General features: G+C 54.8%; 1 protein-coding gene across 4 annotated transcripts; it reads right to left on the bottom strand.

Moving 5' to 3' along the window:
• Window positions 1-424: 424 nt before the first annotated feature.
• NACC1 (nucleus accumbens associated 1) lies at window positions 425-26,277 on the bottom strand. 4 transcript variants are annotated; one of them, XM_024236644.3, is made up of 7 exons: window positions 26,163-26,277; window positions 24,971-25,108; window positions 5,452-6,405; window positions 5,199-5,372; window positions 4,227-4,332; window positions 4,028-4,125; window positions 425-3,456 (listed from the first exon to the last, which is right to left on the bottom strand). In XM_024236644.3, exons 3-7 carry the CDS (start codon window positions 6,395-6,397, stop codon window positions 3,197-3,199), a joined length of 1,584 nt encoding a protein of 527 aa, XP_024092412.1. In that variant the 5' UTR covers window positions 6,398-6,405; window positions 24,971-25,108; window positions 26,163-26,277; the 3' UTR covers window positions 425-3,196. The 4 variants fall into 4 exon arrangements, with proteins under 4 accessions (XP_024092412.1, XP_063576062.1, XP_024092413.1 ...); XM_063719992.1 differs by lacking the exon at window positions 24,971-25,108 and having other exon boundaries at window positions 26,163-26,191; XM_024236645.3 differs by lacking the exons at window positions 24,971-25,108; window positions 26,163-26,277 and adding an exon at window positions 24,648-24,781.
• Between the last annotated feature and the right edge of the window lie 19 nt (window positions 26,278-26,296).

Genomic DNA, 26,296 nt, shown 5'->3' with positions numbered 1-26,296 from the left:
AGGCGGGTAGATCACCTGAGGTCAGGAGTTCGAGCCCAGCCTGACCAACATGGTGAAACCCTGTCTCTACTAAAAATACAAAAATTAGCCGGGCATGGTGGTGGGTGCCTGCAATCCCCACTATTTGGGGGGCTAAGGCAGAATGGCAGGAAGCAGAGGTTGTAGTGAGCCGAGATCGCGCCACTCTAGCCTGGGCGACAGAGTGAAATTCCATCTCAAAAAAAAAAAAAAAAGAAAAAAAAAATTGTGTGTGTGTGTGTGTGTGTAGGACCAGCTCACATGTTGCGTTATCTGTATCTGTTGGGGTAACTTGCATGCGTATTAGCATCGGAGGCTGTCATTTGCAGTCAGCAACCTGGGTCTGCTGGGCACAATGCCGGTGTAGGTTCCTCCCTGGGACCCCCAGTAATGAGCATGCGGCAAGGCTGTTACAAAGGCGTTTAGTTTATTCTCATCAGTATTACTGATATTCTCATGGTTCACATTTGCCAACGCCACTCCTCTCCTTACAGTAGTTAAATGTGCAATCTCACTTGGGGGCCCAGGGAGGGGTGGGGGCTCGGCCCAGGGTGGGGAGGGCGTTGGCACTTCACGTGGACAGGGTGGACAGCCTGTCCTGCGTGAAAGAGGTGTGGGTGAGTGGGCGGCCAGGGAAGGGGAGTTGGCAGGGGAGGGCCCCACAGTCTTTTTTCTCTGGTGGTTGGTGATTCTCCATTCAGATTCCTTCCTGGCTGCCCAGGGTGGGGGAACCATGCAGCTCAGGGCAGGGCAGGGCAGGGCAGGGCAGGGGAGGAAGAGAAGGAAAAAGCAGCAGGCCGCCCGGGGGGAGGGGTGGAGGGTGAACGGCAGGGCAAGGGGGGCACAGGGGTGGCTCCTGGGGTAAGGCACAACCCTGTCTTTGGCTCTCCTGGTGAGGAGTTTCCTCCCCTGCACCCCCTGCCCGACCCTTCTCCCCACCTCCCCACCCCCCAGACCCACACACAGTCCCGGGAGCCAGGGGGCACCTCCTGGGGTCCCTGAAACAAGTGGGCTCTGCCACCCAAGCCAGTGCCGCAGGGGCTCGAGGAGGGACACCCGAGGAAAAGGCAGAGAGGGGCAGGCAGGGGCCTACCCAGGACAAGGGGGTGGGGGTGAGAAGACCCCAGGCCCAGGAACTGGCCCCCCCTGCCCCAACTAAGGCCTGGAAGTGGGGGAGCACCTGCTTCCTTTCAGGGGTCTGGCTGGAGCCCCGGTCTGCCCCTCGGCCTTCGTCAGGCCCAGCCGCTTGCCAAGTGACCAGGGCATTGTGCTTTGGGGTAAACGCTGGGGTGGGGTGGCAGGCCAGGAGGCGGGGGTAGAGGAGGGGTGACTAAGGTGCTTGTGCTTTAGCTGGGGGTGTCGATATCCCCCACTCGGGCCGGCTGGGGGCTAAGGTGCCAGGCCCCGGCCAGGAAGACAATGCCAAGACCCCAGCCAGACCCTGGCACTCATGACTGACCCCCGCAACAAGCAGATGTTAAGAGGGACCCCCAGTGGGCCGGTGGGGCTGCTGGTCCCATCAGGGGGATGGTCTCCAAATCAGATTACAAGGATCCAGTAGGGGCTGGCCCCCACCCCATCTTCTAAAATCCCCCTGCCCCTGGAGAGGCCTCTGGGAGCAGTGGGTAGGTGGGGGTTGGGGAGGCAGAGAGGCAGGGAGGACGAGGGCCAGAAACGCAAACAAGGATGTGGATGTTGAAATGACACCCCGCATAGGGGGATGGGGAGTTAAAAAAGAAAAAAAACTCTGCCTTCACATGAAAATCTAAAACAACAACAAAAAACCACCCACTCTGGGCAAGAACAAAAAGAGAGGAATGGTAAAAGAGAAAATTCTGCAAACAACTGCTAACAATGGAAGTGGACCCGGCCCTGCCCTGCCCTGCCCAGCCCCCAGGAGCTGGGCCCAGCCAACCAGCCAAGGCCTGGGACACCCTTAAACTATAGCCCTGCTGGGGAAGGTGGACAGGGGAGGGGGAACCTGGTCGGACCCACAGGAGCCTAGGCAGCAGCTGGGACTGGAGTCCTACCATGGAAACACACACCCACACTCCACACACACACACCCACACCCACACACACACATTCAGCTTGCCCCCCAGCCCCCCAACACCACCCTGCCTTCCAAGGCCCCCCACCCCTGGGGACCGAGGGGGACAACAGACACAGCCCCATTGGTTTGAAAAATAAAAGGAATCTTATACTTCAATATTTCATTCGCTAAAAAAATGTTTTAAAAATTATGTACAGGGGGGTGGGGGCCAGGAGCCCTGCTGTGGGGCGGGGTGGGGGTGGGGAGATGGAGGGAGGAGGGGCAGCAGCCCCCCAGTCTGCTCCCCTGGGTTCCAACCCAGGTCCTACTGCCTCTTGTATCTTCATTTGTTTGAAAGCAAAACTTCTGCACACACACACGCACACACTCTGCCAGCCCTGGAAACCTCTATCCTCTATCCTCCGAGACCCTCGGTCTGCCCCCAAGAGACCCCCCCCTCCTTTAGGACCTGCCTCTCTAAGGCCCCAGAGGACCAAAGTGGGCAACAGAGGCGGAAAAGAGGAGAAAGGGCACCGGGCACACCACTGCCGGACACCTTAGGTCGGTTGTGCAATTTCTCGGAGCCTGTTTCCCCAGCTATAAAATGGGTAGTCCCCACGGCCTCGCCTACCCCAGCCCCCAGGCGCAGGGATAGACGAGGGTGACAGGAAGGCGCTTTTGGAGACGTGGAAGCACTGGGAGGTGGTGGGAGGGGTCCTGAGAACCCCTGGGGCCCCCCTCAAGTCCCAAGGGGCTGCAGTGAGGGGTGGAGGCTGAAGGCTTCCTTGAGGTGGCCCAGGGCCTGGGGAGGGGCCTTCCCAAGACCCCCAGGCCAGCCCCCTCCCCTGGTGGGCCTGGTGAGTGTGGAGATGACGGCAAGGGGTTAGGTTGGGGAGCCAGAACTCCCTCACTGCACGAGTGTGTGTTAAAGAAGGCAACACGGACCTCACGCCACCTGCCCTGCGGTCCTCTCCCGGCCCAGCTCTCAGTGGGGAAAGGGGGTAGGACAGGAGGGGCAGAGGGCCGGGAACATGCAGCACCCACCGCGGGTCCTGGGGAGGGACAGACAGTAGCTCATGACCAAGATGGCGGGTGTGTGTGTGTGTTGGGAGGGGGAGTGTGCAGCCCCACGGGAGGCCGGGCGGGTTACTGCAGGGCTTCGGCTGAGGGACCCGCCTCGCCCTCGTGGCTGGCGGTTTCGAAGCCATGCTCCACACCCATCATGTCCGGCTCGATCTTGCCCGTTTCACTGATGAAGGTGGTGTAGGCGTCATCCTCAGCCTTGAGCACCTTGACCTTGGGCATCCAGCTCTTGCGCACGACGCGGCGGGCGTTGGTGCACATGTCGGCCGCGATGGCATTCATCTCGCTCTCCTTGAAGTTGGGGGCGAAGTTCTGGCAGTAGTCTGTGGGGCAGGGTGGGTGCGGCCTTGGCACGGGGGCCAGGTGATTCCCACAAGGCCTACTCACCAGCCCCCCCACAGCATCTGCGACTCCCTCTCAAAGGGGAGACGAGTAAGGCCACGCGGCCAGGACACCACACTACCTGCACCCGGCCCTACACCGGACTGAGTTCAGCCATGTGTGGGGATGTGTGGGTTTTGATGGGATGGCCCCGTGTTCTTGAAAAATTGGGATCATTTGCCAGAATTTAGTAACTGGGAGTGGCCACCTGAAAATCTAGATGCCCCCCATGACGAGTGGCTAGCACTGTCTGGCTGCCTCATCCCTCCCAGACTGCCCTGAGTTCGAGACCCTCCCGCCTGACACAGGCTTCCTGGCTTCTCTTCGGCACCTGCATCCCCCAACCACGAATAAATCTCTAAGCAATCATAGCTGGTTTCCCAGCAAGGCTAGAATGAGCCCCAGAATGCTTCTCAACACGGAACTCTAGCCCTCTCTGAGAGCCAAGGCTGGGAAAAAACGTCAACCTGCGTGCCCCGGGCCCATGCCCCGTCCAGCTGGGCCGACACTCACACTTGACGGCGTGGAGCACGCGGCTGTCCAGGGGCTTCCGACGGGGATCGTTGGTAGAAGAGCGGATGCCGGTGCCGCAGCTGTTGGCCAGCGTGTTCCTGGGGGCAGGGGACATTGAGGGAGTCAGCGCTCAAGTTGGTGGTGGGGGGAACGTGGGGAAACCCCACCCCCCACCCTGGGGCTCTGGCAAGGTCCTTACCGGTCAAAGAAGGAGGCCAGGAGCCGCCGCAGTAGGACCTTGTGCCGCGTGCCTGCGCTGACGTGGCAGTTCATCAGCTGCGCCCTTGTGATGTACACATTGGTGCCTGGTGAGAGGAAGGCAGAGGATGGCCTGGGGTGCTCCCAAAGCGCCACAGCCCCTATGATGCCAGGCCTCATCTCAGAACACCCCAGGCCCTCCCTGCTGGGCTCTGGGTCCCAAGAACTCACCCAGGGACCTTCTCCCCTACACCTCTACCCACCAAGGGCAGTCAGGGGAGGCTCCTTGGGGCTCCCCCAACCTCATCAGTGCTCAAGAAAGGACAGAAAGGGTGGCTTCACCATCCTCAGGGCGCCTGCTGTGTGGCCGGTCGTGCCACGAGCCTGTGTGAGGTGGGCACACTGGCTGTCACCAGCTAGAGATGAGCCCAAGCTCGGCAGGACAAACAGGGAGTGGAGGCTCACACCCAGGCACTCTGACCCGAGGACCAAACAGTCGTCTTCTTCTTTTTTTAAGAGATGAAGCCTCACTCTGTCACCCAGGCTGGAGTGCCGTGGCCACCATAGCTCACTGCAGCCTTGACCTCCTGGGGTCAAGGGATCCTCCCACCTCAGCCTCCTGAGTAGCTAGGACTACAGGCATTCGCCCCCATGACTGTCCGAATTCTTAACCTAGGTAGTAGCTGGCCTTCACAGGAGCCCGGGAAGTAGCTAATCTACCCATGCGGCCAAATGATAATAGCCAATGCTCACCCCGACCCCTTAAGCCAGAAACCTAGAGGCCAGGCCTTGCTGTATCAGCTCCTCCATCTCACCAACGCCCCCGCCCTTAGGGTGGCTGTTATCAATACTACAGCACAGATAGGGAAACTGAGGTGCTGGAGGCTCCTAACCAGCTGCCCAGCCCAGCCCAGCCCAGGCCAGCCGGCTCCAAAGCTGTGGAGAGGAGAGAGCTGGGGTGAGGCCGGCCCACCTGTCACCAGCTCCAGCTTCTCAGAGGGGTCGCCCTCGTCGTAGAGCTTGGGGTGGCAGCGGTTCCCAATCTGGTTGATAAGTTCAGCCGGGAGAGACGCCAGGTCTTGCCGAACCCGGATGCGATTTCGGGACTCGGGGGCTACCTGCTCCGGGAGGGCCTCCACCTTCTCGGCTGCAGGGAGAGAGTGGCGCGCGAGTGGCAGGAGGGGCAGGGGTGGCTGGTGGGGTAGGGGGACAGGGCAGCACCTCACCTGTCTGGCCAACGTTCATCATGCTGTACATGGTGTACATGTTGCAGATCTGCCGGTACTGCTCATCCATGCCCTCCTCGCCACCGTCCTCCTCCTCATCCTCCTCATTGTGGTAGGAGCCAGGGCTGTCGCTGGTGTAGGCGCTTGAGGTGCCTGGGCTGGTCCGCTCCGACGTGCTGGGCCCACTCACCACACCCCCTGCTGCCGCCACCCCACCAGCTGGCTGCCCTGCTCCCGCAGCCACGGCGGGCTGGGCTGCTGCCACCACCGGAGCCTGTTGGGGTGGCGGGGGCTGGTGAGGCCGGTTGGCAGCCAGGTCCGGCGTGGAGAACTTGGCCATCTTGCGGCTGCCATTGCCGCCACCCCCGGCCTCCTTCTGGCCACTGTCCCACAGCCGCTTGGCCACGGGCATGCACTGCACGGAGTCCGACTCCTGCTGCTCCGTCTTCACCCGCGACACGAGGGGCAGCGGAGTGCTACAGGCTGGCCAGCCCGATGTCTGTGCCACGGGGCTCTGGGGCTCCGACGATGGGGCCTCCTCCGCGTGCAGCCCCTGGGAGTCGCAGCTCGGGGAGCTCACCTTGAGGAAGAACTCGGTGCCCTTCTCCATGATCTCCTGGATCTGCAGGAAGCCAGCCGTGTACATGAGCAGGAACTGGTCGCCCACGTTCATGCTCAGCCGGCCCGTGTAGCAGAAGCTGAGGATCTGCTGGAAAGACTGGGGCTGCACGGCCGCCGGCAGCTCTACCACGGCGCTGCGGCTGTTGTTGAACAGGTCCCGGAAGTAGGAGCTGCTGGCAGCAAGCACGGCCCGGTGGGCCTTGAAGGCATGGCCCTTGACCACCACTGACACGTCACAGTACAGGCCCTGCAGCCGCTGCTCATTGAGGCACTCCAGGATGCTGTTGCCGAAGTTCGGGATCTCCATCTGCAGTGTCTGGGCCATGGCGGCGGCTGCACGGGGGCAGGGAGGAATGGAGAGACAGAGACGGAGGGACGGGGTCAGGCGGCAAATGTGGGTGCTGGCCTAGCCCTGGCCCCAAAGACCTCCCCCGCTGGAGGGACATCCGCACGATGGAATCTACCATGGTGCTAAACTGCACAGAGCCCTCTCTCTACTCTATCTGTCCTGGTACAGACTCACTTTTACAATATGTGGTCGAATCTGCTAAGCTAGCTGCAGACCAGGATGGCCACACGCTATCCCTTGCAAAGAGGAGGGGGCAAAGGCATACTTATTCATATGTACTTGAAGAGTAACTGAATATGCTTAAGTGCTCGGAAGAGTGGCTAGGACACAGTGTGCTACCTCTGAGTGCCAGCTATTGCAAGCACCAGGTACATATATGGCATCTCTTCAGGGCACTGGCATGGAAATGCCAGAAAGACAGGGTCATCTGACTGTGCACCAGAGTCTGCAGTGCTGGGCACATGCCCCTCAATCACTGTTTGTTGAATGACTAAATGACCACTCAAGAAATTACATGAGGTCAGGCGCAGTGGCTCACTCACGTAATCTCAGCACTTTGGGAGGCTGAGGCAGGCGGATCACTTGAGGCCAGGAGTTAGAGACTAGCTTGGCCAACATGGCAAAACCCTGTCTACCAAAAATACAAAAATTAGCCAGGTAAGGTGGTGTGGGTATGTAGTCCCAACTACTAGGGAGGCTGAGGCCAGATAATTACTTGAACCCAGGAGACAGAGGTTGAGTGAGCTGAGATTGTGGCACTGCACTCCAGCCTGGGACATAGAGTAAGACTGTCTCAAAAAAAAAAAAAAAGGAAAAAGAAATTACATGAGGCTGGGTGCAGTGGCTCATGCCTGTAATCCTAGCACTTTGGGAGGGCAAGGCGTGTGAATCACTTGAGCTTAGGAGATTGAGACCAGCCTGGGCAGCATGGCGAAACCCTGCCTCTTACGAAAAACACAAAAATTAGTCCGGCGTGGTGGAGCACACCTGTGGTCCCAGCTACTAGGGAGGGTGGATCTGTTGTTGAGCCCAGGAGGTCAAGGCTGCAGTGAGCTGTGATTGCGCCACTATACTCCAGCCTGGGATACAGACAGAGGCACTGTCTCAAAATAAATAAATAAAAAAATAACTTACATGAAAACATCTCTAGTCATCAGGGAAATTAGAAGAAAACATCACCAGGGAAATGCAAATCCTAACCACAATGAGACACCATCTCACACCCACTAGGCTGACTAGAATCAAAAAAGGTGGTGACGATGAGAAATCCGGAGCCCTCTTCCACTGCTTGTGGGAATGTCAAATGGCACAGCCACCATGGAGAACAGTCTGACGGTTCCTCAAACAGTTAAAGAGAGTTACCAAATGACCCAGCGATTCCACTCCTGGAATTTAGGCCCAGGAAAAACGAAAACATTTGCCTGCATTGAAAACCTGTACACAAACGTTCACAGCAGCATTATTCACAATACCCCAGAAGTGGAAACGATCCAAACATCCATCTGCGGACGGAGGGGCCAACTAAAAGTGGTCAGTCCATACAATGGGATATTATTCAGCTATAAAAAGGAAGGAAATTCTGACACATGCTACAACATGGATGTCCCTGGAAAACATTATTCCAAATGAAAGAGGCCAAACAAAAGGACCACAGATTGTATGATCCATTTATAGGAAATGTCCAGGACAGGCAAATCCACGCAGACAGGAGGCAGATTAGTGGTTGCCAGGGGCTGGGAGGCGGGGAGAATGGGGGTGTGGTGAGGGAAAGCAAAGGTGTGTGGGGTTTCCTCTTTTTTCTTTTTTTTTTTGAGATGGAGTCTCACTCTGTTGCCCAGGCTGGAGTGCAGTGCTGCGATCGTAGCTCACTGCAACCTCTGCCTCCTAGGTTCAAGTGATTCATCCTGCCTCAGCCTCCCTGAGTAGCTGGGCTTACAGGCGTGCCCCACCACACCGGCTAATTTTTGTATTTTTAATAGAGATGGGGTTTCACCACATTGGCCAGACTGGTCTTGAACTCCTGACCTCAGGTGATCCATCTGCCTCAGCCTCCCAAAGTGCTGGGATTACAGGCATGAGCCATGACGCCCGGGTGGGGTTTATTCTTGACGTAATGAAAAATCTTCTAAAACTGACTGTGGTGATGGTTGCATAACTCTGTGAATATACTAAAGACCATTAACTGAACACTTTAAATGGGCAAAGTGCATGGTGTGAGCATCTCAATAAAGTTGTTAAAAAAAGAAAGAAAGGAGGAAACTGTGAGACTGATTTCCTCTGGGCAGAAGTGGGGAGGAGACTTGCAAAGTACACTTCCAGGTCTTTTGAATTTTAAACCTGGTGGATGAAATGCCTATTTGCAAAAGTAAATAATACTTAAAAAGAAAAAAAAACTGTGAAATCATGCCATACATATTTAATTCAAGCAAATTAACTCAAAAGTGCTTGAGGGCAGGGAGGCGAGGAAGACAAGGGATTTTATTTTTCTGAAAGAGACAGGGTCTCATTCTACCATCCAGGCTGGAGTGTTGTAGTAAGATCATAGCTCATTACGAGTCTTGAACTCTTAGGCTCAGGGGATCCTCCTGCCTCAGCTTCCTGAGTAGCTGAGACTATACGTGTACACCACCATGCCTAGCTAATTTTTAAACTTTTTGTAGAGACAGGGTCTTGCTACGTTGCCCAGGCTGGTCGTGAACTCCTGGCCTCAAGCGACCCTCTCATCTCGGCCACCAGAAATGGGAATTGCTGCTGCTCAGGTAGCTCACCCCCCACACTGACCTGTGAGAGGAACAGCTTGGGGAGGTGGCGGAAGTGGGGGTGTCAGTGTGTGAACTTCTGCATCAGACCCTGTACTGCCTCTTCCAGGAGGAAGAACTGGCCGCGTGGGACGTGAGAGGGCTGTCCCCCACACTCTGGGGCAGTCATCAAAGGGCTTCAAAGGAAGGTGTGGCTTTCTACCTGACCGCACTGGTAAAGTGAGAATTCTTTTTATTTTATTTTATTTTTATTTTTTGAGATGGTGTCTCGCTCTGTCGCCCAGGCGGGGGTGCAGTGGCACAATTGCGGCTCACTGCAAGCTCCGCCTCCTGGGTTCATGCCATTCTCCTACCTCAGCCTCCTGAGTAGCTGGGACTACAGGTGCCTGCCACCACATCCGGCTAATTTTGTATAGAGATGGGGTTTCACAGTGTTAGCCAGGATGGTCTCGATCTGACCACAGGTGATCCACTCGCCTCAGCCTCCCAAAGTGTTGGGTACACGTGTGAGCCCCCACGCCCAGCCTTTTTTTTTTTTTTTTTTTAATTGAGATGGAGTCTCACTCTGTCGCCCAGGCTGGAGCGCTGGGATTCCAGGCGTGAACTATCACGCCCGGCCTCCTCTGTAATTCTATAGGGGCTCTAGAGGGCAGTGGTCCTAACTGGGCAGAGTGTGAGTGAGAAGGCTCCCTGAGTAAGACAGATCTTTCCAGACACTCCAGCTGGCCAGCAGGAGAAAGTAACAAGCACGTGCAAAGGCCCTGGCGCAGGAATGCACACCTTCCCTCCCTCCCAGTTAGCTCTCAAGCACCTTCCATGTTTCATTAGCAACTCCACTCAGATCTGCCTCCCTGGGCTGGGCACTGAGAATACAGTGGCCGCTCTCCTCCTATCTGGTAACACCCGTTCCGTCTGAAAGGGCTGCTGTGAGGAATAGAAATGGCAAGTGTTCAAAGGCTCAGAGGCGCAACCTAAGGTTGAGTCCTGGCTCCAGCACCGACCTGCTCCTCCGACCAGGAGCTCCAAATCTCTGCTTTCTCCATTTGGAAATCGAGGCTGAGGAGGTCAAGCTGATTCTACAAACTCAACCTACACTTATTGTTACTGAATGATCATTCAAGAAATTACACGGAAACATTACTAGTCATCAGGGAAATGTAAATCCTAACCACAATGAGATACCATCTCACTTACTGAGCTGCTACCCTGGCAGGCCACAAGCAAGACACAGGCCCTGCCCCTTGCCAACACCCAGGCGAATGGAGGAACCAACTCACAACTTCTATGAGCTCCCCGAATCCTCTTAGCAAGACTTCAGGGCTGGTTTCATACTCCCCTTGCAAAGCTGGAAAAACTGAGGTCATGTGGAAATTGAGGACTGTCCTGAGGTCATCTAAAAATTCATTCACCGGGTTCAAAATTCAAAAGATATGTCCTGAAGGGCGGGATGACTCAAGCCTGTAATCCCAGCACCTTTTTTTTTTTTTTTTTTTTTTAAATACAGAGTCTTGCTCTGTTACCCAGGCTGGAGTGCAGTGGTGCCATCTCGGCTCACTGCAACCTCCGCCTCCCAGGTTCAAGTGATTCTCAGCCTCCTGAGTAGCTGGGCCTACAGGCGTGTGCCACCATGTCCGGCTAATTTTTGTACTTTTAGTAGAGATGCGGTTTCACCATATAGGCCAGGCTGGTCTTGAACTACTGACCTCAAATGATCCACCTGCCTTGGCCTCCCAAAGTGCTAGGATTACAGGCATGAGCCACCACACCTGGCCAATCCCAGCACTTTGGGAGGCCGAGTCAGGCGGATCACCTGAGATCGGGAGTTCGAGACCAGCCTGGCAAACAGGGTGAAACTCCGTCTTTATTAAAAATACAAAAATTAGCTGGGCGTGGTGGCAGGTGCCTGTAATCCCAGCTACTCGGGAGGCTGAGGCAGGAGAATCACTTGAACCCGGGAGGGTGGAGGTTGCAGTGAGTCAAGATCGTGCCATTGCGCTCTAGCCTGGGCAACAGAGTGAGACTATGTCTCAAAACAAAAACAAAAACAAAACCCAAGATATGTCCTGAGGTATCTGCTGCCCCTACCACTGACATGCAAAAAGTGGGAAGGCCAAGACTCAAACCAGGGTCTGCCTAGGCACCGCAGCCTGTGACTTCCCTTGCTTATATCTTCCTTCCTCTTCCCCTCCTCAAAATCACTGCCACCATCCTACAAAAACACAAACAAAACAAAACCAAACCCCAAAACATCCTCAGGGCAATAAGAGGGTGGAGGCTGGATCTAGGAATCCCAGTTACAAGGCAACAAAAATCTCCTCCCAGGAGCTCAAACTCAGAGCTGAATGGGCCAGGAGCTGGCCACTCTGCATGAAGAGGCAGGAGAAACAGGCACCATGTTGGGGGGCAAAGGACAGAGCCCAGAGAGCCTACTTCGGGGGTCCTGGCAGCCCTGAACCACCTCCCTGGGCAGCCAAATTAAAGCCACCCCTGGTACTGGGGCCCAAATGACAAGGACCAAGATGGTCAAGGGAAGAGGCTGGCATCCCAGTTCCTAGAGGGGTGCTCCAAGCTCATTCCCCAGGGAGGAGGACAAAGCCAGGACAGGTGTGCAGTGCTGCCAAAACCCTGCACCTGCCTGTGCCTCAGTTTATTCATCTGTAAAATGGGCTGTTCATCCAACCCATCCTGATGAACCGCATCCTCCTTTGTGGGAGGCGCTGGGGACACAGCCCTAAAAGGACCAGCTGTGCTTACGTGGAGCTGTCTAGTGAGGAGACACAGGGGATGATTTAATTACAGTTGGGGTGGGTATGCCAACCGAGCAGATGGCCTTGGTGGTAGGGACCATTAAAGGTTAAGCAACAGCCAGGACAGAGATAACACTTCTGGGCAAGAAGGTATCAGGTGTGGTCCAGGGACCCAAAGAAAGCTGGTGTAGCTGGAGGGTGATGCAGCAAGGACAGGGCTGCCAGGAAGGGTATGGGACAGGCGGGGTCCTGGCCTAGGGAGTGTGCACATATTTGAAAGTGAGCCCCAGAATCAGGGCAGCATTTTAAGAATTATATGTACAGGCCAGGCGCGGTGGCTCACGCCTGTAATCCCAGCACATTGGGAGGCTGAGGCGGGCGGATCACCTGAGGTCAGGAGGTTGAGACCAGCTTGGCCAACATGGTGAAACCCCATCTCTACTAAAAATACAAAAATTAGCCAGGTGAGGTGGTGCACATCTGTAGTTCCAGCTACTCAGGATGCTGAGGCACGAGAATCACTTGAACTTGGGAGGTGGAGGTTGCAGTGAGCTGAGATCGAGCCACTGCACTCCAGCCTGGGCAACAGAGTGATACTCCATCTCAAAAAAAAAAAAAAAAAGAGTTGTATGTACAGTTAACCCCTCCAAGGGCACTGTCAGCTCAATGAAGGCAAACATTCTGGCTGGTTTTATTCAAGATTAGTTCTTTAGAATGAAATAGATGCTCAGTAAATATTTGTAAATGTGTTAAAGAACAATGCAGAGAGGCTGGGCACGGTGGCTCACGCCTGTAATCACAGCACTCTGGGAGGCAAAAGCAGGAGGATCCCCTGAAGCCAGGGGTTCAAGACCAGTCTGGGTAACATAGCGAGACCCCTATCTCTACAAAAAATTTAAAAATTAGTGGGGCTTGGTGGCTTGCACCTGTAGTCCCAGCTACTTGGGAGGCTCAGGTGGGAGGATCACTTGAGCCAAAAAGTTAGAGGCTGCAGTGAGTGATGATTGTGCCACTATATTTCAGCCTGGGTCATAGAGTGAGACCCTGTCTCTAAAACAAAAAAAGCAAAAACAAAAAACCACATCCCCCGACCCCACTACCCCACCAAAACCAACCAACCAACCAAACAAACAAAACAGTGCAGAACGGGCACAGGACTGCTTCAAGGTGACCTTACCAAGCGCCCGGCACCAGCCACAGTTAATTTTTTTTTTTTTTTTAAAGACAGGGTCTCACTATGTTGTCCAGGCTGGTCTTGAACTCCCCCATTTGGCAATGGAGACTGAAAGGTTATGGGGATAACAGGAGGCAACAGAGATGTGGGGGTTGGGAAGGTGGCCCAGGTCCCCTCCTGAGAGCCAACCTAATGCTCAGACTGAGGTCCCCCATACCTTGTGAACCTCAGCTTCAGAGCCCAGCACCACAGCACCCAGGACTTTGGAGCCTTTGATTAGCAATTGGTCCAAACAGCTCAGCCAATTAGCGCACGGGAACTCTCCCTCCCTCTATGCTGCTAGGGACGAGCGGAGTGGGGCGACGGGTCTGTGAGCCACAGTGACCTGAATGCTGTTCCGTCTAACTCCCCAGTGGCCCCCGCACAGAGTGGACAGGGGTGAGCTGCAGTGTGGGCCAGAGCAGACCCATCTCTGGGAACTCCTCCATCCCTCTGTGATTGGCCCAATCCGGCCCAATCCTGCCCAATGGACTCAGGAGAAAAACTACGTGGGCCCCTGCAAGAAGCCCTCACCCATACTAGCCCCAGGAAGGGAGCTAGCATGACTGGACTCTCAGAGGAAACGGGTCTCTCGCTGGCAGTTCCCTGGCAGGGTCACCTGCTGGCTGAAGCAGGGGTGGGATGGAGTCGAGGGCTGAGGTCTCTAAACCACCTAATGGTTCTAGTCACCACCAAATCCCCACCTAAGTCAGGCTCAAACACACTGCCTGGTCCCCCTCTACTGCAGTGAGGCCTTTGCCCAAGCTGTGCACCCTGCCCGGAATACCTTCTTCCTCCACCTTCAGCTACTCACTTCTCCAGGCTAGAGAAGATGTCCCTCTCCTGCCCCACCCCAGCCACAGTGCCCTTAAGCTTACCTCTGAGGAAACTAAGTCCCACTTGACTATAAACTCCCCAAGGGCAGAAAACTATATCAGAATCATCTCTCCTTAAAATTCAGCATATCAGCACCCCTGAGGGTGTGGGGGCCAAGGGCAGGAGGCCACAGGGCAGCTGGGACCTTCCTGGCCAGGACAGTGCCTAGTCCTGGCCCCGGGCATGAGCAGATCTTCTGGTGAGACCCAAGGGCACAGCACATGGTTTCTATGACTTCCCAACAACTAACTACTCAATAAATATTTACCAGGTCCCTCCCTGGGCAGGCCACAATGGTGACAAAGTAGCCCTGCCTCTGGAGCTCACAATCCAGCAGGAGACAGGGCCATTCATCCTTGGTCACACAGATCAATGTGCTACACACCAGGGTGCCTGACCTTGCCCAGAAGGGGTGACACTGGAGCTGAGATCTAAGAAGGGCAGTAGTGGATGGGGAGTGTGGCCCTTCCAGAAAGGGTTTTCACCTCCAGGGGACTGGGCTCAGTCTCAGGGCTCTGCTATAGACAAAGTATGTCCCTCCAAATTCATAGATTGAAACTCTAAGCCCCAATGTGCCTGTATCTGGAGGTAAGACCTTTGGGAGCTAATTAAGGTTAATTGAGGTCATAACGGTGGTATTAAGAAGGCAGCTGTCTGCAAGCCACGAAGAGAGCCCTCACCAGAACCTGACCACGCTGGCACTCTCATCTCAGACTGCCAGCCCCCAGCACTCTGAAATATAAATGTCTGTTGTTTAAGCCACCCAGTCTGTGATATTTTGTTGTGTGGCAGCTTGAGCTGACTAAGACAGGCCTGAAGCACCATCTATTCACTGATGCCTCCCCCACTGGAGTCTTTGGCCCGGACTTCCCTGTGAATGCCAGACTCGCACACACCCCAGACACCTCCACTCAACAATTTCAGGACCTGGCTCCAGTCCTTCCCAAAACCTGTGAATGCCATAGCTTCACCAGCTCCAGCCCTCCTCATTCAGATCCTTGGATTCATCTTCAACTCCTTCAAAACCACTTTGTACTACCTTGGCCCCAAGTGACACTGCCTGGGCCCCTACAATGCTTTATTGGGGCCCCTGGCAGTCTGGCCCTGCTTGCTCTCGGACCTACTAGAATGGGAATGGGACAGCCATAGCTCTTCATACTCTCCCCGGTCACATAAAGCCCTTTCTCTACTCTTTTGTTTTTGGAGACAGGGCCTTGCTCTGTCACCCAGGCTGGAGTACAGTGGCACCATCATAGCTCACTTCAGCCTCAAACTCCTGGGCTCAAGCAATCCTCCCACCTCAGCTTCCCAAATAGCTGGGACCACAGGAGCTACATCCAGCTAATTTTTTTTTCTTTTTTTTTTGAGGCAGAGTCTCGCTCTGTCGCCCAGGCTGGAGTGCAGTGGTGGTATCTCAGCTCACTGCAAGAATCGTTCAAGCGATTCTCCTGTCTCAGCCTCCTGAGTAGCTGGAATTAAAGGTAACCACCACCATGCCTGGCTAATTTTTCTATTTTTAGTAGAGATGGGGTTTCACCATGTTGGCCAGGCTGGTCTTGAACTCCTGACCTCAAGTGATCCGCCCACCTCCCAAGGTGCTGGGATTACAGGCATTAGCCAAGGCGCCCAGACCATCCAGTTAATCAAAAAAAAAAAAAATAATAATAATAATATATATATATATTTTTTTTGGGTGGAGACGTGATCTCACTATATTGCCTGGGCTGGTCTCCAACTCCCAGCTGAGTGGTCCTCCTGCCACAGCCTCACAAAACACTGCGATTATAGGCATGAGCCACTGCGTCTGACCAACAAAGCCCTTCCCCGCAGTAACTCCTTAGCTTGATTCTCCCTGCTTGACTTATCCTTCTTGGGAGTTCCTACGATTTATTTAGCAAGCTGGGTATTTTTCTTTTTCTAAAAAAAATTATTTATTTGTGCATTTTTTAGTAATAGAGACGAGGTCTCCCTAATGTTGCCCAGGCTGGTCTCAAACTCCTGGGCTCAAGTGGTCCTCCTGCCTCGGCCTCCCAAAGTGCTGGGATTACAGGTACGAGCCACCACCCCTGCCAAACTGGGCATTTTTTGGGGCTTCGTGTCAGTTTCCCTGGGGCAGGGAGTTTGCCTGTGTAGACCCCTGTTGTGTCCTCTACCCCTAGGACCTGGCCAGGTACACAGTGGGTGCTCACAGTCCTTTGTGGAAAAATGAACAAAGAATTACTTCCATTCCAACTAATCTAACTCCCTGTTTTGTTCCACATTAATGTGACTCAAACAGGAATAGGGCTCAGAGGCATTATCTGTGGCTGGGCAGACAGATGACCTCCTTTGACAGTCGCCAAGGTGGGTAGCCGGCAGTCAGGGGCCTACTGAGACCTCAGTGTTACCTGACGAATTGCTCACACTGCCGGTGGACCCTGCCATCTGCAGGAAGAGGGCTGGCAGGATGATTCCCGGGAGTAGTAACTGCCAGCTCTTAGGGAAGAGAGCCGCGGAATTCCCCAGCCAGCAGGGGCCTGTGAGAGACTGTCAAAGGCACAGTCCTTTCCTGATGTCTTTCCAGGGAAGCTGTGACATGGCCGTCGACAGATGCTATGGTCTGAATGTTTGCCTCTCCCCAAAATTCACATGGTAAAGCCTATCTCCAATGTAGTGGTATTAAGAAGTGGGGCTGGCCGGGCGCGGTGACTCACGCCTGTAACCCCAGCACTTTGGGAGGCCAAGGAGGGCGGATCACGAGGTCAGGAGATAGAGACCATCCTGGATAACACGGTGAAACCCCATCTCTACTAAAAATACAAAAAATTAGCCGGGCACAGTGGTACATGCCTGTAATCCCAGCTACTAGGGAGGCTGAGGCAGGAGAATTGCTTGAGCTCGGGAGGCGGAGGTTGGAGTGAGCCGAGATCACGCCAGTGCACTCCAGCCTGGGCGACAGAGCAAGACTCCGTCTAAAAAAAAAAAAGTTAGGCCTTTCAGCCAGGGATGGTGGTTCACGCCTGTAATCCCAGCACTTTGGGAGGCCGAGGTGGGCGGATCACCTGAGGTCAGGAGTTGGAGACTAGCCTGGCCAATATGGTGAAACCCCATCTCTACTAAAAATACAAAAATTAGCTGGGCGCAGTGGTGCACGCCTGTAATCCCAGCTATTAGGGAGGCTGAAGCAGAATTGCTTGAACCTAGGAGGCAGAAGTTGCAGCGAGCCAAGATCACGCCACTGCACTCTAGCCTGGGCAACAGAGCAAGACTCCATCTCAAAATAAAAAAGAAGTTGTTGATCAAAAATTTAAAAAAGGCTGGGCGCAGTGGCTCACGCCTGTAATCCCAGCACTTTGGGAGGCGGAGACGGGCGGATTACCTGAGGTCAGGAGTTCGAGATCAGCCTGGGCAACACGGTGAAATCTCGTCTCTACTAAAAATACAAAATTAGCCTGGCGTGGTGACACATGCCTGTAATCCCAGCTACTTGGGAGGCTGAGGCAGGAGAATCGCTTGAACCTGGGAGGTGGAGGATGCGGTGAGCCGAGATCGTGCCATTGCACTCCAGCCTGGGCAACAAGAGTAAATCTCCGTCTCACCAAAAAAAAAAAAAAAAAATTTTAAAAAGAAAAAAAATTTAAAAAGAAAAAAAAAAAAGTGGGGCCTTCGGGAGGTGATTCAGTCAGGAGGGCTCTGTCCTCATGAATATGAACTGTGCCCGTATAAAAGAGGGGGAGCTTGTTTGTCCTTGCCACCCTGTGCAGATACCTAAAAGGTGCTATCTATGAGAGACGGGCCCTCACTAGACACGGAATCTGCTAGCGCCGTGATATGGGACTTACCACCCTCTACAACTATGAGCAGCTCATCTCTGTTGTTTATCAATGGCCCAGTCTGTTTTGTTTTTCTGAGCAGGGTCTTGCTCTGTCACCCAGGCTGAAGCGTAGTGGTGCAATCTTGGATCACTACAGCGTCAAACTCCTGGGCTCAAGTTATCCTCTCACCTCAGCCTCCTGAGTAGCTGGGACTAGGGATGTGTACCACCACGCCTGGCTAATTAAAACAATTTTTTGTAAAGACGAGAGACATATGTTCTCAGGATCTCCTGAGGGCTCTGTCACGGGTGAAAAACAAATTAAAATTAAATTTTTTTGTAAAGATGAGGTCTCACTATGTTGCCCAGGCTGATCTCGGACCCCTGGGCTCAAGCAATCCTCCCATCTCAGCCGCCTAAATGCTGAGGTTAGAGGCATGAGCAGTGTGCCTGGCTTCCAGTCTAAGGTATTTTATTATAGCAGCCCAGATGGGCTAAGACCTAAAAGCCAGTTAAGGGAGACCAGCAACTCCAAGTGTAACAAGGAACAAAGGCCCCAGAGAGCCACACAGTTCTTCCTGCAGCTCAGCAGGATGTGGCTGGATCCTGGCAGCTACTCAGGTTGCCTGCCTGACCCAGAACCATGAAGACCCCTCTGTAGGGGCTGAATGTGAAGGCAGTCCAGGAAAACAGTTAGTGAAGAACAAACTGTTCAGCGGGGGAGGGGGGGTGTGTGTGACTCACATCTGTAATTCCAGAACTTCGGGAGGCTGAGGCAGGAAGACACTTGAAGCCAGGAGTTTGAGACCAGCCTGGGCAATATAGCAAGACCTCATCTTGCATCAGTATTTTTTTTTTCTTTTCTTTTTCTTTTTTGTTGAGACAGTCTTTCTCTGTCGCCCAGGCTGGAGTACAGTGGCGTGATTTCGGCTAACTGCAACCTCCACCTCCTGGGTTCAAGCAATTCACGTGCCTCCACCTCCTGAGTAGCTGGGATTACAGGCACACACCACCATGCCTGGCTAATTTTTGTATTTTTAGTAGAGACTGGGTTTCTCCATGTTGGCCAGGCTGGTCTCAAACTCCTGGCCTCAAGTGATCCGCCCACCTCAGCCTCCCAAAGAGCTGGGATTACAGGCGTGAGCCACTGCACCTGGCCTGTATTTTTTTCTTATACACCCATAGATTTAATTCGTTATCTTTTTCCCTGAATGACTGTTGTTAAATCCATGGTGGCAATAGGATTAGTAACAGTGTCCCCTACTCAAGCCTCACTGACTGTGCCCATACCTGGCCAGGGCTCAGACAGGCTCATTTCACTTACTCTTCTTTACGGTTTCTGAGGAAGAAATGAGCCTGCCTGCCATTTCATGGAAGGGAACGAGGCCCAGAGAGGTGAAGCCAGAGGCGGGGAACATGTAGCTGATGAATGGCAGGCACTGGTTTATACCCAGGCCATCTGGCTCCCGAATCAGGCAAAAATGTGAGGCAGCTGTGACTAGACCCATTTCACAGGTGGGAAAACTGGTGTTCAGAGAAGCAAGGCAGAGACCAGATGGGAACCCCGGACCAGCCAAGCCCAGAGCTGGGGCTCTTTACCTGAGCTACTGGATGTGTCCTCTCCAGAAACAGGGTTTTCTGCCTGTCTGAGGACCTCCACCTCAGGGTCTGGGGTGCCCTCTCTCTAATCCCCAAGGAAGGCCTTCTTCATTCTTCCTTTCCCAATCCTCCCATCTGCAGCTATTCTCTAGCCCTTCCTCCCTGCAACCACCATCTCCGGGAATGAGCAGTCTCCGCGTGCTGCCTCTCCCTCCTCCCTCCTCCCACTCGCTCCTCCTCGCAGCCCTCGGCAATCTGGCCTCCCTTTGCAGGCAGCAGTTCCAGCTCCTTGGAGAGCCTGGCAGAAGCTCTGCCTCCGTCCTCATGGAGCTCGCAGCCTGCCTGCTCCCTCCCCACCAACTCCAACCATAAGCCCACCCTTCGGAGTTACATCCCACTCCCTGCGTGTAATCAGATCATACCCAAAAGACAGGGCAGCGGCAGCGGCAACCAAGGGTGGAGGGAACAACAGTAAGTGCAAAGGCCCTGAGGTGACCCTGGTGCCGCTAACACAAAGGAGGGTGGAGGGATGGGGATCATCCTGGGAAAGGGGCCTGCTGGGCTGTGCTAGGAAACCATGCTGGGCCTAAGATTTTGAATCCTACTATTGTAGTAGGCTCAAATCCCTTATGGAGCTTGTCACTCAGAATTACCCTCAATAGTGCTCAACCCCCATATCAGTCTCCCATCTAGAAAATGGGCTGACAGCAGCAGCCACCTCACAAGGCTATTTCAAGGATTAAACAACCAAAGAATACAGGCCGATCGGCGCTCGCCCTGTAGTCAGTGCTCATGAATGCCAGCTGCTGTTAGTCGTATCCCCTGGCCACGTGCTGGGCCGCAAACTCCCTGGGAGTAGAAGACATCTTATGCCTCTCACCATCTCCCAGACCTTGCACATTTCATGGGATTAACAGGCAGTGCTTGCTGGGGTTTTCCCCAGAGCCTTCACAGCACTGTCCAATCACACCCCAGACGCCAACCTCTCCCGCAAACCTCATGATAACCAGACAGTGGAGATTCCCCACCCGGCCACTGCATTTGCGTCAATCATTCTTTGTGGTGGGGGCTGCCCTACACACTGCCTGATGTTGAACCGCATCCCTGGCCTATAGACCCGCTAGATGCCAGCAGCACCCCCACCCCTGGCAGGGACAACCAAAAATGTCCCCAGACATTCCCCAAGTGTCCCCGGAGGAGGTAGGACTGTACCCAGTTGCGAATCACAGCAGTATAGTTGTGCCCATTTGTCACTCCTTATCAGAGGAGGACACTGAGGCTCAGAGGTAAAGACCTTTGCCCAGAGTCTCATGGCTGAGACAGGGGTGGTGCTAAGTGTGAAATTTCACTCTCCACTAGACCATGTCTGCTCACCCTTACCTACCCTCTCCCTTTGCTCGATTTAGAAAACATGAACTGGACACAGTCAAAGCCCTCAGAGAAGATGCACAGGTCTCTAAGAACTGAGACCTTCGCCAAGGAGGTGGCACTTGAGAAGGCTGGAGGGACATGACCACAACCACACACAGATCACAACCTAAGACATCTCACCTCTGCCGGCTCGGCTGGTCCTCACCCCACCTAATGTGCAAGCAGGCCCAGTCCCACCTCCCGGCCCCACCTCACGCAGCCCAGAGGGTTCTCTAGGGGAAGGCAGCAGCGGCTGACGGGACTGAGGAGCAAATGCAGAGACGAGGAACATGAAAGTGGCTGGAAGGCAGCACAGGGGTGGTAGCCAGACCACTTTGCAGCTTGTGTGAAGGAAGGACTCGGGTGCCTCAGTTGCCTTGTGTGTCAAATGATGACAACAGGCAGGACCTGCTAGTCATGGGCTTAAATGAGTTCGAGTGTATACAAGTGCTGACAGCAACCTAAGAGGAGAAATGAGGGGTACGGAGGATCTGAGAGAGGACGCAGAGTGGCATGAACACTGACTCATGTTTTCCAGCCCCGGTGGCTCACCACCATCCCAAAAGCGATGTGCCCCACCAAGCCTGATGGGATCCCTCTCTCCACACAGGCTCTGGCAATGACACTGATGAAATCTAGGGTCAGACAATGTTGGGCCAACCCCCAACTCTCTCCAAACCCCCGGGCCTCCAGGCAGACTCCATCAATAGATCCTGTAAGGCTGACCAAAACTCACATCTCCTCAAAGCCCAGCTCAAGAACCTGCTGGGGCTCCCTGCTGCCCGGCCAGGCGGCCAGATTTTTTAAATACCCTGGATGCAGGCCAAGGGGTTCTGAACTTCCATCTGGGGGTGATGGGCAGATCTAGGAGACCCAGAGACAGGGCTTCACTTTCTTGTGAATGGTACTAAGAGTCTCTGTCTCCACAGTAGGGTCATCCCCCAACTCCTTCCCTCATGAAGACAAAATGTTTAGAGCACTCAGAAGACTGGTACATACTCAAGAAAAGCTGTGAATGTGCTGTCCCCTGAGCCTAGAACACTGACCTCTCCCTGTGCCCCAGCACCACCCACCTCTTAGCTAATATTATTATTCAGATCTTAGCTCTCCCGGAATACTTCCGGCCACCCATCGAAACCTCCCCGTCCCCTCATGGCTCACGATGACTTCACTTTGCTACACCATCTTTATAAACACAGAGGTATGTGAAATTATCTTGATCCTTTGCTTGTGAAAGTTTGGTCGCTTGAGAGCTAGCTGCTCCGGATCTGTTACTCCGGGATGCTTCCCCAGCCCCCAGCGGGGAGTGGGCACCCAGCAGTGAAATAAAACTGTCTCAATGGGCTGCCTACTTGTTGCACTTGCCCCCACAGAGTCTGTGCATGCTAAGTTCTCACCGAAAAGCAGTTATTACTGGTGCCTTCTCCTCCAGCTCTGGGGACAAACCGGAGCTGCCCGAGGCACTGCCTGTCCCCTATTCACCAGGGCCAACTCCCAACAGTCTCAGCTAAGTGACTGGATGGTACCCCCAACCCCCTATCCCTGGTATCCAACCCAGCTTAGGTCCAGGAGGACCCAGTCTGTGCTGAAGCAGACCTGCAGCAATCCTGGCCCAACCAGCCAGGAAGGATGGTTCAGTCTATTTTTGCGGGGCTGCTGGCCCAGCTCCTACTCCTCCTAGAACCAAGTGGCTAGCCAGACAGGCAAGAAGGGCAGGGCCCAGGTTGGAGGGTGTCCTGGGAACTATAGGGAGACTGGGGAGAATAAGGGTGACAACCCATCATTAAACCCAGAAGAACTGGCTGACACCACTTGACCCAGCAGTTTGTGGCTCCTGCCTCAGGTGCTGAGGATCCCAAATCAAAGTCCCAAGGACAGCCTGGTAACAGCCTTGCAATTAGCCCAGAAAGGAACAAAAGCTGCTGCCATCCGACTGGGGGCCAAAGTGGGGCAAAAACAGTCTAGGCAAGCAAAGTCAAGTCCAGCCCTGGTGATGCCAGGCCTCCTCAGCTTCCCACGGCCAGCCCACAGCTCCATGACTCCTGACCTCTTGGCTCCCAGGAGGGAAATGGGGAAGAATGGGTGACCAGGCCTCTGAGAAAGATACCTCCACTGTTCCATCCCCCGGGGACACCGTGGAAACTCTGTCCCAAAGGGGATTGACCCATCCCTCGGGGTGGGCAGAAGGGAAGGCCTGGACGGAGGAGAATGGCTGCCAGGGAATCCAGAACGAGGAGCTCCTTCAGTCACCCTCCTGGAAGGCCACTTGAGTGACTATGGGTTTGGGCTGAGGGTCAGACAATCCCAGTTCAGCCACTGTCTGCTCACGTGACCTGAGACAAGCCACACCACCCTGAGCCTCAGCTTCCTCGTCTGGACCACAGAGAAGGCCTAAGTTGACCCGGTGGTGGTGAGCCATCAATGAGCTCATCCGACCAGCAAGCTCGGCACAGGGCCTGGCCCAGGACGAGAGTCCCAGAGGTAGATCCCTGGGCCAGGGTGTGAGTGCCTGATTTGATCCCCTTAACTCGTCTCTGTGCCCTGCCTTCACCCCATTGGGAGCCTCCAAACCACCATCGACAGAGTTTTACATGCTCACTCCCTCTAATTCTTCACCCCCAGGGAGGTGGCACACAGAACTCACGCTCAAGGAGTTGGTGCCTGGGAGGCCACGGTACTAATATATATGATGGTTGCTGTGAGGTCCCATCCACTAGGCTTGAACCACCAGCTTCTGGCCACAAAAGGTAGAGAAAGAATGCAGGATCCTAAAATACCCAGGTAACGTCTGCTGGGCTGCCTCCCTGTAGATATATAAGGTGGGGGTGGGCGAGGGCCACCTTGTGATAAACAAGATGCCTAAGCTAGGTGTTCCAGACTGTCTCCAGCTGCCCACACAAACACCCACTGGTCAGCGCCTTTGAACAGTTGGCAGAGGCTTGCCCAAGGGGTAGGGTCAGGACTCTAGAGGCTTCAGGGATGAGGTGTGGGAAAGAGGGAACCCCTTAGATGTGACCCTGAACTAACACTTGGAGTTGGGGGCGGTGGGGGGCGCATCTTAGTATATACCTTCTGGTCACACCAGCTTTTCCTGACCTGCCCCCACATCCCCCCTAGTCTAGCCCAAAGGCTCTGCTCTCTCGACTCCCAAAACTCCTACAGCAGTCCCTCACCTTACCTGATCGCCCCCACATCTAGCCTCCCCCTCCCCACATCTGAGTCCTGACCTCATGTGACCCCCGGAAAACATCTCTGGGATCTCCTATCCGCCCCCACCCGAACTAACTCCGCCCACACCCACCATGCCCCACTTCCTGGGCTTCTCCTCAGCCACCCCCAGGCCTGTAACTTGACCCACCCGCCACCTCCAGCGCCCAGGCGGTACCTGCAGGCCCGGCCCCTCCCCGCCCCCCTCCGGCCGCGCCGCTCTCCTCTCCTCCCCCACTCGGCCTGGCCGGAGCCCGACTCCTCCTCCCCCTCCCCCTCCCCCTCCGGCATCCACGGGAGCCTCCTCACTTTTCCGCCTCGGACCCTCCAACTTCCCCGGATCCCCGGTACCTGCCCCGGCCCGACCTGGCCCCCTCCCTCGCTGGGAGCTGGGGGAGCGGTCCAGGTACGATCCTGCCGCCCCCAAGCCCCGAGGCTCGGGCTGGACGCTCAAGGCCGCCCGCGGTAGCTGGGCCTCCACACACTCGCCTGCCTGGGCACAGTGCAGGCTGCGGGCCTGGCTCCTCCTCGGTCCGAGAAAGCACCCAGGCCCTCCCTACTCAGCCCTCCGGCCGCCCCGGCTGGAGGAGGCCGGAACCGGGCCTGAGGCGGGCCGCCTCACCTGCGCCGTGGCCGCGCTCCGGGGGGTCCCGGCGGGTTCCGCAGCGGCGGCTGGGGCCGGGCCTGGGCCCGGGGCGCGCCCCGCTGCGCCGGGGCCTCGGCCTCCGCCTCCGCGGCCTCCGCGGCCTCCGCCTCAGCAGCAGCGGCAGCCGCGGCGGCCATTCATTGTGGGCCAGGCCGCCCCAGCCGAGCGCCGAGCGAGCGCAAGCCGCGCCGCCGCCGCAGCCAGGCCAGGGAGGAGCGGCCCCGGCCCCGCCCGCGCACCGCCCTCAGGCCCCGCCCTCCAGGCGAGGCCAGCCGAGCTCCGAGCGCGCCCCTTCTAACCGGCTCCGTCTCCTCTCTATGCCCCTGGGGGATCCTCGCCAGTACGTCGGCTCAGCTCGATGGTTCGAATCCCGACCCCGCCACCTTCTAGTCCCGCGACCTTGGGCAAGTCGCTCTACCTTTCCGAACTTTAGTTTCCTGTAAAACAAAAACAATAATGACTGCTGTTTATTGTGGCAGGCACTGTGTTACGTTCTTTATGGGAATTAGCTCGTTTAAACTACACAGTAACATTTTTTAGTGGGAACTGTTACAGACACACTATAGAAAATAAAGGCAGCTGGGCGTGGTGGCTCACGCCTGTAATCCCAGCACTTTGGGAGACCGAGGTGGGTGGATCGCCTGAGGTCAGGAGTTCGAAACCAGCCTGGCCAATGTGGTGAAACTCTGTCTCTACTAAAAATACAAAAATTAGCCGGGCGTGATGGCACGCGCTTGTAATCCCAGCTACTCGGGAGACTGAGGCAGGAGAATCGCTTGCACCCGGGAGGCGGTGGTTGCAGTGAGCCGAGATCATGCCACTGCACTCCAGCCTGGGCGAGACTCCGTCTCAAAAAAAAAAAAAAAAGAAAGAAAGAAAGAAAAGGAGGCACAGAGAAATGAAGAAAGCTGGTCAAGATCATCAGACAGCAAGGAAGTGATGGCGGGTGCCAGGATTTAAACAAAGGCTCAAAAGCGACAATAAGAGCTAAGACTTTTATGATGCTTACCGGATACTAGGTTCTGTTAGCATTTTACCTGCACTAACTCCTTTACTTCTCACTACAACCCAGTAACAAATGGTAAAAAAGTTCTGCCCATTTTGCAAAAGCGGTAACAAGTTCAGAGTTAACAAATCGCAGGGCGAGATGAGACTGGAACCCAGGTAGCCGGGACCACTTCGCCGTCCTGCCTTCATACACTGGTTGGAACTTTACCGAGCGCTTACAATGTTAGAGTGGTTCTTTACACACTTTCCAGGAATCTGTCATTTAATCTTTGCTCTATCTGAAAAACCACGATTCTTATTTAATAGGTAAGAAAAGTGAAGCCCCGGGAGTAACCTGCCCAGAGCATGTGATGGGACTGAGATTCAAACCCGGTAAATCCAACTCCAGAGCCTGAGTTATTCCTGCAGGGTGCTCTGAAATAATGTGTATATAACACCCAGAACACAGAAGAGGACCAATAAGTGTTGGGTTTCTCCGCTTACCGCCCCTTTTCTGAGCCACAACTTCCTCATCTGTGAAATGGGACTAGTGACGTGTCCTCTCCCAGGGGATCCACTGTGATTAAAACCCCCGGAACAGCACGATCAGCGCGCTTCCTTTATGGCTTTCATTTTGA

This window comes from Pongo abelii, chromosome 20 (assembly GCF_028885655.2).
Source record: "Pongo abelii isolate AG06213 chromosome 20, NHGRI_mPonAbe1-v2.0_pri, whole genome shotgun sequence".
Taxonomy (NCBI): Eukaryota; Metazoa; Chordata; class Mammalia; order Primates; family Hominidae; genus Pongo; species Pongo abelii.
The sequence above is the reverse complement of the archived record's forward strand: the minus strand, read 5'-3'. Positions and strand labels throughout refer to the sequence as shown.

Coding starts and splice junctions, on each gene's coding strand:
- NACC1 (XM_002828754.6), bottom strand. Junction 4,126..4,226: donor CTGGCCTCCTTCTTTGACCG/GTAAGGACCTTG, acceptor CCCTGCCCCCAG/GAACACGCTGGCCAACAGCT. Junction 3,457..4,027: donor CGTGCTCCACGCCGTCAAGT/GTGAGTGTCGGC, acceptor CCTGCCCCACAG/ACTACTGCCAGAACTTCGCC.